The sequence below is a fragment of the Xenopus tropicalis genome, chromosome 6, assembly GCF_000004195.4.
Source record: "Xenopus tropicalis strain Nigerian chromosome 6, UCB_Xtro_10.0, whole genome shotgun sequence".
NCBI classification, from domain to species: domain Eukaryota; kingdom Metazoa; phylum Chordata; class Amphibia; order Anura; family Pipidae; genus Xenopus; species Xenopus tropicalis.
The window spans coordinates 89,006,200-89,025,504 of record NC_030682.2 but is presented as its reverse complement, the minus strand read 5'-3'; the positions used below and the strand labels follow the sequence as shown (position 1 = coordinate 89,025,504).

At 37.5% G+C, this 19,305-nt stretch overlaps 1 protein-coding gene across 6 annotated transcripts in view; it reads right to left on the bottom strand.

Moving 5' to 3' along the window:
* rreb1 (ras responsive element binding protein 1) overlaps positions 1-19,305 on the bottom strand; it is a 72,476-nt gene that overhangs the window by 30,455 nt on the left and 22,716 nt on the right. For 4 of the 6 annotated variants that reach the window (XM_002932676.5, XM_004915291.4, XM_031904172.1 and 1 more), the window contains 2 exons: positions 3,368-3,488; positions 51-158 (listed from right to left, as the gene is read on the bottom strand). In XM_002932676.5, coding sequence (XP_002932722.1) covers positions 51-158; positions 3,368-3,488 — 229 coding nt within the window. The remainder of the gene's footprint in view (positions 1-50; positions 159-3,367; positions 3,489-19,305) is intronic. The other 2 variants (XM_004915292.4, XM_012965408.3) reach the window with 1 other exon arrangement.

Below are 19,305 nucleotides of genomic sequence, written 5' to 3'. Positions count from 1 at the left end.
TGTCTCTACCTCATGACTGGCCTTTATTGGTTTTTATAAGATCTTCTTACCTGCATTGGCAGCTGATGGTTCTGGAATGGTTTTCATTTCTTGTTTTCCAGTCTTCTCTGCAATGTTGGGGACACAGACTTTAGCATTAACCATAGCTCTATCTAGCACTACAAATCAAAACAAATATAGGTATAGGTATTAATTGGCGCCTGAATAATAAATATTATTTTACGATTTTTATTCTAAAGAAATGGGACATTTGTTATGTATGGAGATTAGTATTTATCAAACAACTGAATTGTTTGAGGTAAAAGCAAATACAATCACACAAGTGTCTTCAGTGGTCTAATAATAAAAACAGTAGCAGACTTGTTTGGCTAGAAGCATCATAACTTCAGTGAAATAAAAGATACTGTATAAGTCCATAAGATTTTTTAAATACTCCAAATTAGTCAGTGTAAAGTGCCTGTTAACATATGGGTCAAATTAATAATTAACTTTACTTTTACTAACTATATGCATTTTATTTAGTAGAAAAACTAACTGCTTCAGTGGAGAGCAAAACACACCTAATCTACACAGAACATACAGTATGCTATGTCCTTAGAACCCTAAATATTTACCCATTTAATACTTGGATTTATAATGATCAAAAAACGCTTTAGAAATATACGGAGAACAAAAAGTGGATAGGTTTTGGGTTTTTTTGCATGCTTTAGGCACAATATAATAAAACGATTAATGAAAACTGAAAAGTATGTTAAATCCTAAAGTAATATAATTAAGTTAGCAAACCTTTCAAACATACTGATATTAAATATCCGGATTGCTTTTGACAAGGTCTGAGCATCATACAACATTTGGTACAATCACAGAAATTTAGGCTAAATTTTGATTGCTATTCATAAAGGAAGGCATTAGCTAAATGTATTTTCTTATCAAGGAGAAAATGTAACTGTTGCAGTTATCCACACTCCATGCATCATATACTGCATAGACATCTCTCCTTTCCTATCATTTTCCCTTTCCTATCATTTTCTAATGATGCATCCGGGAGTCGTATACACTGCGAAATACACAGCTAACTTGCACACTGCCTACAGTCTTTTAGATTTTGCTTCTGAACAATACTGGTACTTTGCACTTATTACAACTGATTATTGTGAGTGTAGAAGGACTCATTAAAAGTAACTCTTTGCTGTGCTTGCTACACAACCCTGCAATCTGTACTTCCCAACAGAATCAAAAGCAGAAGCAGAAAGGACTTACTAAGCAAAAATACTTTAACTGTGACTGGCAGCTTTAACCAGCCCTGGTCAGTGCAGTTCCAAATAGATACCCAGAAAGGAAAAAAGACGAGTGGAATGATTTCTCAGCCTAATATATGCTGCCAGAGAAAACTCCCTATAAGCTGTTTATTAGCATCCTGGAACAGAGAGTTAAAGGCAAAAAAAAGTTGCTGGATAGTGCTACAGCAAATAAAAAGTTCAGGAAACGGGAGGATGCAGGGAGGGCCACAAAAAGATGGGAGGAGTGAGAAGGGAAGCAGCGCCTGACTAACTTCAGTCACAGCTCTGAGTCATGGAGAGGATGAAACTACAGTACACACAATGTTCATATACCCTCTGGAACCATACTGAGCTGGAACGAGGAGACAAGCACCTTTTGCACATATAAAGTATATGAAAAGTAAAAAGTTATTGTACAGCGCTGCGGAATATGTTGGCGCTTTATAAATAAATGTTAATGTAATGTAATGTAATGTAAAAAGGGGATGCTCAGCACAAATAACATGGCAGAAAAATGTTGTTGCAAAGCTCTGGCATGCCATAGGTTAAATACCTATGCAAAAGCGTACACATACTGTAGGTCAAGCGAGTCACTGAAGCAGTGTAAGGTTTAAACATCCTGGTTTGCCCTGCACAAGGGTGCCAATTAACCTAGCAGCAATGACACCAGTCCTTTTGTTCCATGAACTCTAATAATTCTAACAGCTGACAAAGGTGCCTTTCTGTTTCTGCTCGTCTCTGCTCAGATAGCCATTAACTGTTTGTATGACAGAGGTTTTGCAGTTCCCTTAAAACGAGGCCCAATTTGTAAGTTAAAGTATGAAAGGTTTTTCTGCAAACAAAACTGCCGTAATAATGTTTAGAGGAAACACGAAAATGTTTCCTAACATGAGAATAAAGGGAATTGCTACATTTGTCACAAATATAACCCTTTCTGTGACACATACTTGCTTTGATATTTGCTCAGCTATTTCTATCTTTAGAAGGGGGCAGGTCAGTAGAACCCGCTACACAGAGTGTAAAAACTGGAGCGCCCAATAAATGTTCACTATTTATCTACAACTTACTACAACCAGCAATGGCCAGAGAAATTGTGGAAGTTACACAAAAAGCCACAGGAGCACTGTTTTGCCACTCTTAATTTTATTGAAATCAATCCAAAATGACAGAGTAGCCTCTTCAAAGCAAATTCTTTCAGTGAATTTATTATTGTTGCTTTTCATTATTACTACCCAACATCAGTGTACCTGTTGCTATGGCTGCATTGTAGTTTGTAAAACAGTGTAAGACAATAGTAAGGATTACATTTTAAATTATTCCTATATGCAACAGTGCTGCTAAACAGCATACAGCACCTCTCACAGGGAAGATCTTAGTCAGGAATGCTAAGCACATAACCTTCCAACTGTTATAAAATACAATTCCCAGCATCCTCAGAAAACACCAGTGTTGGCCCCGGGATTTAAAAAATCATACAAATTAAGGGCTGCTTATTAATGGAGGTCATACACAGGATGAACTTGAAAAGTATTCAACCGATTGTCCCCATCTACCCAGTGGATAGAACAGACTGATACTGTTTAAAGGGCCATACATGGTATGGTCACCTTTCTATTGTCGACTCTGTCTGTGCACCTTGCTCTGGCTGACATAGAGCAAAGACAAATAAACATTTTTAAATCTGGCTGATCAATGAACCCACCAATATCTATACTGAATAGATATTGAGCAGGACTATTCGACAACCATACATACCAAAAATATGATTTGTGGCCATATTTAGCCAAACATGTTCAAGGAACTCAATATGGCTTTAAATTATAAGTGACAGGGACATGGCAGGAAAACAACCTCACATTTGATAAACATATATCGTTTATATATTTCTTTTTTTTTTAATTCAATTTTCAAGGTGCCGAGGCAAACCAATTTTTTATGTCCAAACACATCGCCTTTTGTTACCCCCTGAAGATATCTGCAAATATTATGCCAATTTTTCATAACGGATTTATTGAGCTGAAAAGCTTATAAAAAGTAGGTGACATCACTAATTAAGAAATGTTCACAGGAAGTATTTTCCAACTGACCTTCAACTACTAGGCTGCTCCCTGGCTGCTGAAAAGGTTGGAACTGACAGGACCCTGTCGAAAAGTTTGCTGGCAACATCCCTTCAATACCTCCACCAGAGGGGCACCAGTACACAGCTGCCTGCGGACAGGAAAAAAAACACATTCTCAGTGTATGCAATATTAATAAGATCTTATTCACTCTTTTTAAATATATTTAAGTTTTATTATTTTTTTTAGGACTATCTTCCTAATAGACCTTGAAGAATGACAAAGTATGAGTCAAATGCTGGCTGCACAACATATCAAGAGCAAATGAAGCCTATATATAAAGTTGGGTAAAAAATACAACATACATTTACTAATACTGTTGCCTAAATTTTAGGCACCGCAGTGTAAAACCAGGAATATATAAAAAGTATTGCATGTATTTTAGTGGGCTGTGAGGGCCGGAGTAAAATAGTGGCATAAAAAAGCAGATTACACTTCAAAAAATACTACTACATAAAAAAAAGCAAAACAAAAAAAGATGTGTCTGCAATCACTGCCTTGCTTATCGTTATTAATATAGAACCAACATTTATGCAGCCTTTTCATTCACATGAGTCCCTGCTAGGGATGCACTGAAACCAGGATTCAGTTGGGGATTCGGCCATTATCAGCAGGATTCGGAAATGCGAATCCTTAAAATCATGTGATTTTTTGGCACACACAGAAGTTAAAATTTTACCCACATGCTTCACTTGGTTCGGATCTGTTCCCTATTAAATTCACAAACAGTAGGGTCAGTTTTATCAGGAGTCAGTTAACCTGCCTGTAAGTTTTCGGGGTGTGGGAAAATACCGGAGCACTCGGAAAAAACCCACGCAGACATGGGGGATCATACAAACTCCTTGCAGATAATACTCATAATCAATACGTTTAAATAATAGTATAAATTGCTAATTGATATCCCATTTTTTCTTAAGAACTCCTAAGGCAGCAATTCTAAAGTAAAGCTAAAATAATGTATTCCAGTTTTCAGGTTTAAAATGCAGACTGGTGACAATAAAAACAAAAATATAAATTTCAAGAGTATGCTCATTTATGCACTGCCCCTTCCACATTCACACAGTATTGTTTCACCACAGGTATACTTTAAACATTAATATTCATAGTGCTCCTATCTACCTGTCACGAATTCCCATAAATATGCTCTGACTGTAGTTGACATGATGGCGATAGACAAGTCGACTATGAGTCATACACTCATGTTTTCAAATGATGGACTATTGTCATAGCCAGGTATGCCTTAGGTAGATTGTTTCCTATACAACTCTTGCAGTGACAGGTGGATAAAAATACATTGACCATGGTATTTTTCTATCTGAGCACAGTGGTGCTCAAAAAGCATTATGTAAGGCCTAATGCTAATGCAAGACTGTGAGCATCCAATATTTTGGTGACCACACCAAACAAAACAAATATATGGCCATTCTAAAGGAGTACATCAAGAATCCTCATGAACCTTTTTCTCATCACTCATAGCTTGACAAGGAATCGTGGTCTGCATTATTTTTGCTGGACAATTTTGTTTACCATTTCTATTTCTCCCCTCATCTGGTTTAAACAGGAAAATGACTGAATGAGCAAGTTACAATGAAAATACACTGTATCCAGAAACAGGCCTTATCTTTATTTAAGGACAGTAAAAACTATGAGGGTATAGTTACGTGCATGCAAATTACATTCCAGCCCTGCACATTTGTCTATGTATACGCGTGGGTGCAAGCTCCCATGGATATGCTTAGGAGATCTTCTAACTTATTTAACCATGGAGATTAAACTTTATTTTAAACAAGATAGGTTATATTATTATATTATCCCTTAAAGAGAATTATGGGCACAAAAGTTGTGTGTTAGAATATACAGGAAATGGAAGCACTATGGCTTCTCCTTTTATCTCTTGAAGTTGATGGGGTCCTCTGTTATGCATCAGTCCTCACATGCCTATCATTTTGCTTCTAGAAAGTAGGGAGGGGGTGCAGAAGGGAGAAAAAGACGGGAAGTGATAGAAAGGAGACACAGATATGAAGGAAGCTTAAAAAGAGATGTACATTGCTTGTTGTGCAGTAATAAAGAGAAAAAAGATGTATATCATTTCAGCATGTTCCCAGATGTGTATAGAAAAATGCTGGCTTAACTTAGAAGAGCTTTGGGGCAAAATAGAAAGTGTGAGGAAACCTGTATGGTCTTGAAAAAGAAAAAAAAACAGTAGAAGACGATAACCAATATAAATTTCTGCAGTACTTTCAAAACTAAGTTCTTAATCATATGTAACTAATAATGCCCAAGACAACATATGTCATATTGTAAAACTTGTTTAATTCCATGTTACACTTTCATGTAACCATGATTTGAGTTAAAAAGTAACTAAAGTAGAAAACAAAAATAGTACCAGTCCATGTGGGGCATATTGTCTAATACTGCATGTCCTTCTCATATGTATTAGTTGTGGGTATTCTTATGTTCCAAAGGGATGTAATGAAAAAAACAAAACAAAACACATTTCCTTAAAAAAATATTCACACAATTAAACAATGGGTATCAAATATCAAATGTGCCAAATGTATTAACAATGGGTTACCCCCATCCATGCACAGAAACAAAGGCAATGCAGCTAGCAGAACTCCTTTTTCTTTTCAGATCTTGTCCAGAGTAGTACACTAACACTGTAAGCGATCTGTAATCTATGGATTACTAACAATGGCTACAAAGTTAAACCTGATGTGTGCCAGTCCATGTGAGAGCAGTGGGAAAGAACAGTGCATGATGATGAAAATATGCATTATAAAAACCTTTTAAACAGAAAATAACTAGAACTTGTACAGTGGTGTGAAAAACTATTTGCCCCCTTCCTGATTTCTTATTCTTTTGCATGTTTGTCACACAAAATGTTTCTGATCATCAAACACATTTAACTATTAGTCAAAGATAACACAAGTAAACACAAAATGCAGTTTTTAAATGAGGGTTTTTATTATTTAGGGAGAAAAAAATCCAAACCTACATGGCCCTGTGTGAAAAAGTAATTGCCCCCTGAACCTAATAACTGGTTGGGCCACCCTTAGCAGCAATAACTGCAATCAAGCGTTTGCGATAACTTGCAGCGAGTCTTTTACAGCGCTCTGGAGGAATTTTGGCCCACTCATCTTTGCAGAATTGTTATAATTCAGCTTTATTTGAGGGTTTTCTAGCATGAACCGCCTTTTTAAGGTCATGCCACAACATCTCAATAGGATTCAGGTCAGGACTTTGACTAGGCCACTCCAAAGTCTTCATTTTGTTTTTCTTCAGCCATTCAGAGGTGGATTTGCTGGTGTGTTTTGGGTCATTGTCCTGCTGCAGCACCCAAGATCGCTTCAGCTTGAGTTGACGAACAGATGGCCGGACATTCTCCTTCAGGATTTTTTGGTAGACAGTAGAATTCATGGTTCCATCTATCACAGCAAGCCTTCCAGGTCCTGAAGCAGCAAAACAACCCCAGACCAACACACTACCACCACCATATTTTACTGTTGGTATGATGTTCTTTTTCTGAAATGCTGTGTTACTTTTACGCCAGATGTAACGGGACACGCACCTTCCAAAAAGTTCAACTTTTGTCTCGTCGATCCACAAGGTATTTTCCCAAAAGTCTTGGCAATCATTGAGATGTTTTTTAGCAAAATTGAGACGAGCCATAATGTTCTTTTTGCTTAAAAGTGGTTTGCGCCTTGGAAATCTGCCATGCAGGCCGTTTTTGCCCAGTCTCTTTCTTATGGTGGAGTCGTGAACACTGACCTTAATTGAGGCAAGTGAGGCCTGCAGTTCTTTAGATGTTGTCCTGGGGTCTTTTGTGGCCTCTCGGATGAGTTGTCTCTGCGCTCTTGGGGTAATTTTGGTCGGCCGGCCACTCCTGGGAAGGTTCACCACTGTTCCATGTTTTTGCCATTTGTGGATAATGGCTCTCACTGTGGTTCGCTGGAGTCCCAAAGCTTTAGAAATGGCTTTATAACCTTTACCAGACTGATAGATCTCAATTACTTTTGTTCTCATTTGTTCCTGAATTTCTTTGGATCTTGGCATGATGTCTAGCTTTTGAGGTGCTTTTGGTCAACTTCTCTGTGTCAGGTAGCTCCTATTTAAGTGATTTCTTGATTGAAACAGGTGTGGCAGTAATCAGGCCTGGGGGTGACTACAGAAATTGATATTGAAATTGAAAATTGAAATTGATAAACCACAGTTAAGTTATTTTTTAACAAGGGGGGCAATTACTTTTTCACACAGGGCCATGTAGATTTGGAGTTTTTTTTCTCCCTTAATAACGTAAACCTTCATTTAAAAACTGCATTTTGTGTTCAATTATGTTATCTTTGACTAATAGTTAACGGTTTTTGATGAGCAGAAACATTTAAGTGTGACAAACATGCAAAAGAATAAGAAATCAGGAAGGGGGCAAATAGTTTTTCACACCACTGTATATCACTTGTCATTCTAAAGGCATGTACTTTGGCTTATATATTCAGAGAGCAAATGGTTATATGAGGGATACAGCAATAGTTTTCTAAACCAAGGGCAGCTCAGCCTCCACAGATGCTTTCCTTCCCTTTGTATCCTTGTAAAACAGCCAACACCCTTTCGTCTTTCAGGCACAGAAATTGGACAAGAGAGCTCTCATTCAACCATAGGCACACAAGGCACAAACTTAAATAAATGTTTATAAGCTACAGCTCGAAGCAGCTGAAGGTTGAAGATCCCTACAATCATACCTTACTATCAAGACAGATACCATAGAAGACTTAGTAGGCACTTGTGGGGGCTTTTGTGAATGTAAAGAAACAGGGATTTTTGCATCCTTTCTATCCTTTGTCATATTTCCCACTGTCAGAACACAAATGATAGATCTGTACAAAGCTGTAACTGGTTTTAATTTTATTGACAAAGTTTAGCTTTGCCCAAGTTTGTAGATTCCTACTTTAACTGCTGGGTGCTTTATAAACCAATTCAACAAAACAGCACAGCGTGTATATATCCAGCCAATTTCAGGATTTAACCAAAATATAATGGGGGGGTTTGCATACCCATGTTACAACTTCTCTAAGCAAACTCTACTGAGCTGGCCTTGTTAATTAGAATCCCTGTGCTATACTAGGAAGCAAATAATTACATTAAGTGACAAAATGTGAACTAAAATATGACACCATTCTTAATGATACGAAAATGCTAATTTTGTTCATGCAGGTAATTTTATGGGTAGGTCCCTGCAGTATAACTGACCTTATATAAATAAAATATCACAAATGTGTATTTTAATGTTGTCCTGTTTTGCTCTTTGAAATTTCCTGGGTCCCATTTCATAAGAATAGATATTTTTAGTTTTCCTTAAATATATAATAAATCCTACCAGCTTTACTTATAATATGCACAAAAATGGAAGCACGGACAATAAATTAGCTGTTTTCAACAGTTCCATTCCTTTTAGCTATGAGAAGTTTAAGAGAAAATGAGTCCAAATACACTGTTACTTTTTAAGGGTTGTTTTCATAATGTTCCTAGAAATAGGCACTTCACCTTGAGTAAACTGGGTGGTGTTCAGTGATGTTATGTGTGAAAACCAGTGCACTCTGGGGAGATTAACACCCTGCAAATTAGCCAATCAGGATGCTTAGCAATGACTACAGAGATCCAATAAGCTTTTAATGTAACAGGACATTATACCAGGCACATTGATAAATAGGAATTTAAACTATTTTAAGGTAATAAATACAAGTGTTAGCCAAACCTTTTCAAATTAAATCCTTAGAGGCATAAAATACACACACACACACACACACACACAAAATTAGTGTCTATTTCCTAAGTACTTGCATCTCTCTGGACTCTGGACGTTGCACTCTGCACTAAGCGCTGGATAAAAAAATCAGGTGCTCAATGAAGAGCACATCATCACAACACACAGCTCAGTTCATCCTTACTGCCTGGCTTAGGCATGCGGAAAGGAAAGGGCTCTCACATGCTGGGTGTCCTGTCACCCCAAACTTGAGCCTCAGAATAATATGCATGGTAGGGATGGGTAGGGAGGATGCCAACATGCCTCCATTCGCCCGTCTTGAATAAGGGGCAGTGTTCCATTCATGGCACAGTCCGCAGGTCTCTGTGACTATTTGCATAATTTTTTATTTTTTTTATTAAAACAGCAGTTGATACAACCTGGTGATTACCTGCTATAAATTAGTAAACTACATGGGTATTGTAATGATGATTTTAGGTTTGTTACTTGTCTAACCACAGCACCCAATTAGCAGGTAACATTAACTGGTCAGCTGTTTAAAAACCTTACTATAAGTTACCAGATGGTGGCAAATTTAAGACGTAATGGTTTCTGAGACTTGAAGTCCCTCTGCTTTCCAGACAGACAATCTGTACACTGCCAACAAGATTTTTCTAAATGAAAAACCTGTCTTTGCGTAGACTGCCAGTCTGACTGCTAACATTCATCATATTTTATAATTTATCATTCTACATTAAGAATGATATGTCATACAACAGTTTGTCTGGTGTAAGAAAATATCTACACTATTGTGCCCCAAAATTTATCAAGAGAAGAATGCTTAGGTGTCATCTGAAAAGTTGCCAAAACCAAGCATCTTCCCAGAAGTCCTTTCAACTAGTCCTTTTTGAAGTCCGGTGTTACAAACCTTCAATTGAGATTAGAAAGATATTGTACACTTAACTTTTCAATGACAGGTATTTCAGAATATCTGCATGGGTATGTGGAGTATAATTAAAAAAGTTGACAGAGGTTTGGTGCAGATTTTCATTTTACATAACTGTACTAAACAATTACAAAGAATTCAAATTATGCTTCTTTGGGATTAGCAGGGCTGCTTATCCTGACCTAGAAGTGCATACTCTTCAAATAATTATAACAAAAATCAGGCACACTTTGCATGCTAAGTTATTAGTATTTCTTGTTAGACAGTGACATAAATCATCGTAACTAATGCATTTAAAATAGGAATGTATGTATGCATAATGAGACCTTTGGACAAATATATAATCTAGACCAAGTTCATTTGAATAAAGGCACTCTAGAACAAGCACATACATTGTGATAAAATCTAGATATGTCATGAATATCACAAACATGTGTTTAATAATAATTTTTATTGTACTGGTTACATATTGCCTCACATATAAACGCTTCTAAATCCAGGGTTTAAAAATATAAAATAAATGGTTCTGCATTTTACATTTTTGGTTGGTTACTTCTATGATATATAAACAATTTACATGCCTTTTTTACTACATACTTTTATTTTTCACACATTCAAAGGTTTGTTTTGGATAATGCTGGTAAAGGAGACTACAAACAATGTACAGCCTTTTGTCAGTACCAGGCTGTGTGGGTAGGGGACTCTGAATCCATGTGAAACACTACACTCACAAAAACAGAAAGCTTTCAGCATCAGGAAGCTCCAAGACAACTAACTATGCATGCAGCACAGCAGTATGTTTAACTGGGCCATTTAACACCTAGGATAAACTCAACAGGGAACCTTCTTCCCCCACTGCCAAACACACCTTTGTTTAGCTAGTATTTTTAACCTATTCACTACTAGAAACCTGCTAAGTAACTGTATATTTCTACTTGCCAGCCCTAAATGTAGATGCATCAACTAGGCACTAGTATTTGAATAGCATATGAAGTAATATAATAATATGAAAAAACTGTCAAAGAAATTAATGGCGGTCACGCTCTGGCTGGTCCTCTACATTATCCAACTCATTCCCAGGCCAAATTGTCGGGTAACATATACATATAGCCACACATGTACAAGGTCACCATCCATTGTTCTATTCCTTGAGGCCAACAGCCAGAATGAATGGTACCACAGGAAGTGAAAAAGAGACGTGACTCCTTGTTTCCTTCTCATCTACTGATGTATCATCAACTCACTGACAGGGCATAGGCAGATTACATTTTTAAATAAGGAAAGATCATCAGTGACTGAGCCTAAAAACCTTTTTTTGTGATTTTATTAATTTAGGGAAGAGAGTACTGTATTATACAGTCTACCTACATGGAGCAAAGAGTTAATTTAACAACACAGATACTAATCACAAAGGCCAATGGAATGCAGACTATTCTCCTGTTGATGATGCATCCCTGTCTTGTACAGACACATTTTTTCCTTGGATTTCATTAAACTTGAGAGAACGTTTAATTAAATTGGGTTCTTTTGGGGGCATTTTAAAAATGCTAACAAAAAAAATATCCCAGAATAATATGCCATATGTCTTTGAAAACACAAAGGGACAAGGGGGAATATTTATGCAATATTTTACCCACGGGACTCGGGATACTATATAGAGCAGTGATCTCCAACCAGTGGCTCGTGAGCAACAAGTTGCTCACCAACCCCTTGAATGTTGCTTTCAGTGCCCCCAGTAAATAAATAAATAAATTACCCAAGGTCACAAGGATTTGGCACTGAGAAGTTTAAACTTGTTTATTTCAGTATCAGCTCCCATTATTACCATTGACTGAGTCTTTGGATTCATGCACAATAGTAGTTATCATTCTGCAAACCTAAAGCTGGCCATCCACTTGTTTGGCGAGCTCGCCAAACAAGCCTACCTTTCCTTTGATATGGCTACCTAAGGTGGGCTATATCAGGCTAATTTGATTGTTTGGCCCTAGGGCCAAACTACTGGATTACAACAATGCCATTGGAGCATTGTTGTAATCCATTTTTGGACAGACATCGGCCCAGTAGGCCTATCAGAGGTCCCCATACATGGGCAGGAAACTACCCTTGTATGGTCACTAAAGGCAACAGGGACACATGCAGGGAATCATCTGCTTTCCCCCACATGCATTCTATACACAAGGGAAGAAAAACTGAACTGCTGCAATGCACTTCTTACTGTTGCCCCATTGACAGGCACAGGATCAGCCTGTATGGAGCTACATTGAGCGAATATATTTTCATGGGCCACAATGATTTTTGCTTAGTGTAGCTGCACCCAGGCTGATACAGGAAGGAGCATATAACAACAGATCCGCTTTCCTTCACTCTAACTGCATACAAAATGCAGGTAATGAAAGGTGTATATGATGAGCTGTATGTGTGCCCAATTACATTCATAATACATTTCCAAAATTTTCTGGCATGCCACCCAGCCAAGTGGGAACTGGACGCGAAACAATCTTCAGTGCATCCTCTCTCCAGTGCTCGGTATGTGAGTGAAAAGGGGATGCCCTGAGCATGCAAGCGATGTGGAGGTGTGTGCGGGGCGCGCAGCGAATGGGGTGGCCTCTGGGTGCCCCAAACGCAAATCCGACGCTGGCAGTATCCCCAGATTGTTGGTTTGGAATGCTGAAAGTTTAAAGTTCAGTGCACATTCTACCTGCCTAAATGTGTGTAACAGGTGATACACAAAAATAATTTATTTTAGGAAGGCTACTGTCACACAATCTATGGCTACTGTCACACAATCTATCTTGGAAAAATGAAATAGAGACGGAAAAAACAGGTGACAAAAAGGAACATGTGGACTTTTGCTGACTAGTCTATGGGGGGAATTTACAAAAGTGGAGGTAGAGGTTTGTGAATAAGTTGGAAAATCTGACAAATCTATCTACACTTTTATTTTGTCTCAATATCACCACTTTTGTGAATTCTCCCTTATAAGTTACCCAGTTACTCTGTCACAGGAAAGACTTAGTTCCTAAGCAAAAGGATACTTTTCTTACCACTTGAAGCATACAAGTGATCCCTGATCTAGCCATAATACATCATTAGTCCATCTTGAATTCTAAATACAAATAAAACTTGTGTCTGTTTATGCCTCAAAATAAAAAAATTATAAAATAAAAAAAACTATAGTAATAATAAGCGGCTATCATTATCAATAATCAACATGTATTTATAAAGCATCAAATTATTCTGCAACATCATGCTTCCATTTGTTTGGGACATGGAGATTCTGTGCTCTGCAGTGAAACAGAAGTTGTGAGAGGGCTTATGCAGACAACTGAAAGGTTACAGAGCACATGATGATGCATATCTGTTCATGTAAGTGCAAAGTACAAAGAAGGCATAGTATAAGGGGATGAGGGCAATGATTTCTCTGAGCTCAGGGTCCCAGCACAAGTATCTCGTTTGTCTGGGAGAGTGTGTTTGCTGCAAGTAATGAGTTACAGCTGGAGACTTCTGTCGACCATCATCATCTCTCTCATCCTATTTCTCTTTTCTATCCTTAAGTACCCCCTGTTGTTTCTAAAGTGCCAAGAGCATCACAAGTTGCATAACAGTTTGCACCAAGGTACTGCTGTGTTTTATTTTATTTAGAGTAATAACTTAGTTCTTCCATTGTTTTCATTTTATTTTTAGATATAAAAATCTAAATTGCACATTTTGCCACAGTGTAATTTGTAGCTTGTGGGTAGGTAGTACACATTCTCAAAATACCTCTCCACAGACTATTGTTGTAATTCTTCTGACCCTACAGGTGCAACTGGGCTCCTGTGATTATTGCTAGAAAATGCAGCAGTGAACATTTCCAACTAAGGATGGTTATAATTTAATGAATGGCATTAATTTGTGCAATGACTGCGTAAATATTTGCAGTCAGAGATAAACCCTGCTGTCATCAGAAGTTTATATGTGCAATATTATGTAGTTTTAGGGAAAATATTTCTAGCAACTTTAAATGCTGGCATGAAGGAATCCACGCCCTTGTACTCAGGTAACTCTATTTCCTTTCTGTAAACAACATAAACTTAATTTATTACAGGGATTAAAAATATACTTTGAGGATCAGAGCCAGTGACCTATGGGACAAAGCTGGATCAATTATCTGAACGGCTCATTAACATTTACTACACCAGTACTCAGAATGCCTGTGGCTAATTGAATAATGAGGGTTTAAAGTTGGACACTCTAAGGGCACTGACATACAGGGCGCTTCATTGCCCGGCAGGAAATCTCTTCTCCCCCAGGCGATGAAGAGCCCGACAATACCTGCCCCTTCATATTAGTTGGAATCGCCGGCATGTAAACACATTACAGGCTGAGATTCTAGGTAATCACCTGAAAATGCGGAAGGAGGCATTTTTAAGCAATTACCCAGGATTGTCGCATGGCATGTGTTTAACATGTAAGAATTCTAACTAATGTAAAGGGGCAGGTATTGTCGGGAGTGGAGATTTCCTGCTGGGCCATAAAGAGCCACATGTGTCAGTGCCTTACTGCTCACTCCTGTGGTGAGTAAATCTTTACTGATTTAATTACCTGTGTATTGAGCCAAAATGGGTTGATCCAATCATTTATCCATCAGCCCAATATCTAATAATAATGGAGGCCTATGTGGAGGGGACCGTATTTGCACAGTATAATAGGAGGGGGGATTCGTAAATATACAGCTCACATATACGTATCATTATATGTGGGTACCTGTTTATTAGAACTTGCACTACATAAGTAGCCAATAACAAAGTTGATGACAAATACAATGTCTTTTCCACATGGTGCAAAAATGCCATAAACGAAGTCAATACTGGCAGTGCAGGCTGACTGACATTTATGGCAGCCACCTGTCACTGCACACCCCTTGTGAAGGGGCATATTTTAGCCATTTCAACCATAAAAAAGTACAGACAAAAATCCTTTATATTGCTCTGTGAAAAAACAGTATTTAAGAAATGTTAAATCTGGAGACAGATAGACTTCTAGAGCTCACTCATCTACAAATAAAATAGATACAACAAGTCAAATAAGTCATCACATGCTTTCTATGATTTGGAAGTCATAAGATATGTTATAGACCAGAGACAATTTGAGTTAAGATGGGTCATACTTCAGTGGTAGTGTTTAAAATACTTGACAGCCTTCCCTGTTATTTAATGAGGATGGGGTACCAGCCAATTAACTTATGATCAAACTGATTCACAATTACAGTAAATTACAGTGTACCTTTAAATAGCCATAACTGTCATTACTCTCATTTCAACTGGTAGGCAAAAACTCCCTTTATAGCAAATTAATTTTAAATGGTGAAGCCTGTTATGACCAAACTTTGCCACTGGGACATGTTATAAACCCAGTTAGCATTGAAAGTGTTAAGAATGAGGGTTCTTCATGTCTCCAATGCTGCCGAATGATGGGCACAGACATGTGCAAAGTCTCTCTGTCCTAGGCATTAAAACAGCAGAGTCTTTATTTACCAGCTGTTGCTGCTGCTTCTTGTGGCGTTTTCTATCTTGTACCCCTCCCAGTCATCCTTCAAAAACCTGTCTCTGTGTAACATTTTCATTAGTCTAATAGGGAGGGGGCAACAAAAAAGTAAAAATGGTAGTTAGATTTACAGTATATGCCTTGCAGCAAACAAGAGTTTTACATGGATGGCTTCAAAAATCTTGTCAAACTGGTTAGCCGGCATTGTGTGTCGCATTTGTACAAGACCAAGATCTGGTCTGCTGTGTACCTCTGAGCCTTCTCTCACACCCATATGCTATCACACACACTGTAATTGTGTCAATAAGATAGGGGTGAAGGGGAGTGAGAAAAAAAAGTCATGTACTATTGACTTTAACGACTCCAGAAAAGCAGAATTTAATGGGTTCTGCAAATGTGTCCTTCTCCACTGAGTTGGCATCAGTTCCACACAGAAAAGTTTTCTTAACAAGGTTGTCTAAAAATGAAGCATGTTTTCTGGAAGCCACTAGTTTTATTTACAAAGGTATACTTTTACTTTCACTTTTACCCACTGACAAAATGCCCAGATATTGTTACATGTCACACATGGAGTTTCTCTGCCCATTTACTGCCTACCGCCTTTTAGAGCATGCACCGGTGACTACTAATTCGATGCAGGTTTTGCCATGAAAATGGATGCTTTCACTTTTTTTGCACCAAAATCCACCACGCATGTACAGTGACAGGCAGATGTGGTGCCAGTGCTGATCCTGTACAGCTGATTCCACAGCTAAAAGTACTAGTTAGCTTCTGAAGTACACCATTTTTACAACTTTAAACTAAAAGTACAGTACATTTAAGCAAGCAAGAATCCCTGAAATATACAGTCATAAATGAGAAGTGTCCTCTACTCATAAGGACTCCAGTGAGCAGTTCCTATTTTGGTATCTTCTCTTCAAATAAAGAGCAATTCCAGATTTTAAAGGGGAACTAATTTCAATAATAAAATGTAATAAATTTATTAAAGGAACAGTAACACCAAAAAAATGAAAGTATATAAAAGTAATAACAATATAATGTACTGTTGCCCTGCACTGCTACAACTGGTGTCTTTGCCTCAGAAAGACTACTATAGTTTATATAAATAAGCTGCTGTGTAGCCATGGGGGCAGCCATTCAAAGGAGAAAAGGCACAGGTTACTTAGCAGATAACAGATAAAGCCCCATTATATGGGGCTTATCTACTAGTTATCTGCTATGTAACCTGTGCCTTTTCTCCTTTTTTCCAGCCTGAATGGCTGCCCCCATGGCTACACAGCAGCTTATTTATATAGTAGCTTTTCTGTAGCAAAAACACCAGTTTTTTTTGCAGAGCAACAGCACATTATATTTTAATTACTTTAAAACACTTTAATTTTTTGATGTTACTGTTCCTTTAATGCACTGCATATTGAAAAGTTGTTTAGAATCACATTTCTTTTAATTGGTTTTCATTATGTTAATTGTTTTGAAAGTATGAAGGCCAATCCTGCCTACTTCTAAAAGGTAACACTGGAAAGCCAGCATTCCTCCGATAAGGAATTTGCAAGACAGCAATAATTATGAGAAAACTGCATTTAGCTACCCAGCAACAGATGAATCCAGTGGAGGAGGAGAAAAAAAAGAATGTGGAGAAGACTAGGATAGGCCTACATATTCTAATTTAACAAATCAAATGTGCATTAACATCATGAATATGTAAGTGACATGACAGGGACATATTTCAGCCACTGGAGGAACTGTCCTATACACCCCTGCCTCCTGTCAATGATATTTATGAAAACATCCTGTAGCCTATCCCGATCTGTCAGATGTGCTGTCATAAGGTTTCCATATCTTAAATAGGTATTTTTGGGTCCATGTGTGTCTGTATTAAATGTGTCATACATTCAGTCATATATTTCCCCTTTAAGCCCTTCACAACCCATTTTATACTGATATTATCTGGTATGAATGCTGCCTCCTAGAAGTGGCGATCTGAGTTTCACAAACTTAATTTGGTCTTTTGCATCAATTATGTTTGACATGATCCTTAAAGTTACTGTCACAATAAATATTAAACTGTAGAAGGAAAACTATAATTCTACGTTGCAGTCTCTATAAAAATATAGTGCATGTGACAGCCCATAAATAAAACAAAGATTTGGAGAAACTGGAAGTTGTAGTTCTAAATTGTAAGGGCAGAGGTTACCAAACCAAGGGCCACTTCACCTTCTGAATAAGCTGTAATTACTAATTAATTGTTTTGAACATTCATAAAACATTTAAGAGTTTTTATCACAATATATGATGATTCCCTGACTTTGTCATGAGCTTAGGTGGTATAAAAAAAAATTTGTGGGCTATACCCCAAAAAATCTAAAAGCCTCTGAGCTAGGTTACATGCTTAAACATCCCTTCTTATTCCCAAGGATACCTCTAGACATGCCTATGCAAGACTCTATTTCAGAGCAGGATATTTGTCAGACACCCAATTTTAGCAACACTGCTATACGAGCAGGCTCCTTTTGGCTTAAATGAGGTAACTACGAAAACACGGCAAAACTTATAATTCGTTTTTCAGGTTTTTTTGTATAAAACATACAAACAAATATTGTGCCAGAAAATGCTCTATGCTTTGGCTTAAAATTGAAAAACACTTAAAATGTGATTTGTTGTAACTTGTTGTAACTCTATAAATAGGAAAACACAACTTGTGAGAATAACTATGACCCATGACAGCGTCCATTTGAACATGAGTTGATGAAGAAGTGTAGGATGCTGGGCTAGCTAAATCTAACAGTTGTGCATACAGTAACAAATGGTCCATTCATAAGGCGAAACAGTGTCTGTTTGGAGAGCTCTGAATTCTACAGTGAAATGGGTGGTTGCTGTCTCATCACTCTCCCACACCAACAAGGGAGGAGGAGGATGGAACTCACTGGATCATATTCTCTGATATTACAAAATTTTGCCTTTAAAAAAAAAAACCATTAACTTATTCAAACAAACAGATGAAACATAAGTACCTAAGTGTGTGAGAAGCAGTTACAGATGATACAACACCATTGGAAAATGGCTAGAAAAACATTTTTTTTTTAATTTAAGCATTAACTGCCTTAATCTTATCACAACTGCTGTCACTGAATTTAAACTTTTAATAATCCTGTTGGTGTAAATTAGTTGTACCCTAAAGCAAAAACAGGACCACTCAGACCAGTTCTCTGTAGTTAAGTTACAACTCCCAGCACCCCTTAAATGCCTGAAAAAAAAACCAAGGGTGCATTCTATGGTCATAAATACATTTGTAGGTTTTAAATCTAACAATGTGAAAAAAACCAGAAAGACTTGTTCAATGCATGTCCTAAAACATTGATTCCAATGAAATGCAATCATGAAACCAATGTCAATTCAATTAATTTAAGAAATAAACCTGAAATCCCTTCTCCCCGTCTTCCCTAATGAAACTGTTGTTTCAGCATCTGTAAATCATGCCACACAAACAGCTGCATTAAATAGTGTCTGCAATATGAGCACAGCTGGTCACTGTGGGCACAGACACTAATACATAGTTCAGACAAAAGAGCCATGCTGCTGTATCTGAATGCAAAAAGATGGAAATTGGGATATTCATATACAGTGTGTTGAATGTAACATATATTTACATAATAAATTCCCTTTACCTTCATTTTGTATCTTATAGTAATGCCTGATACC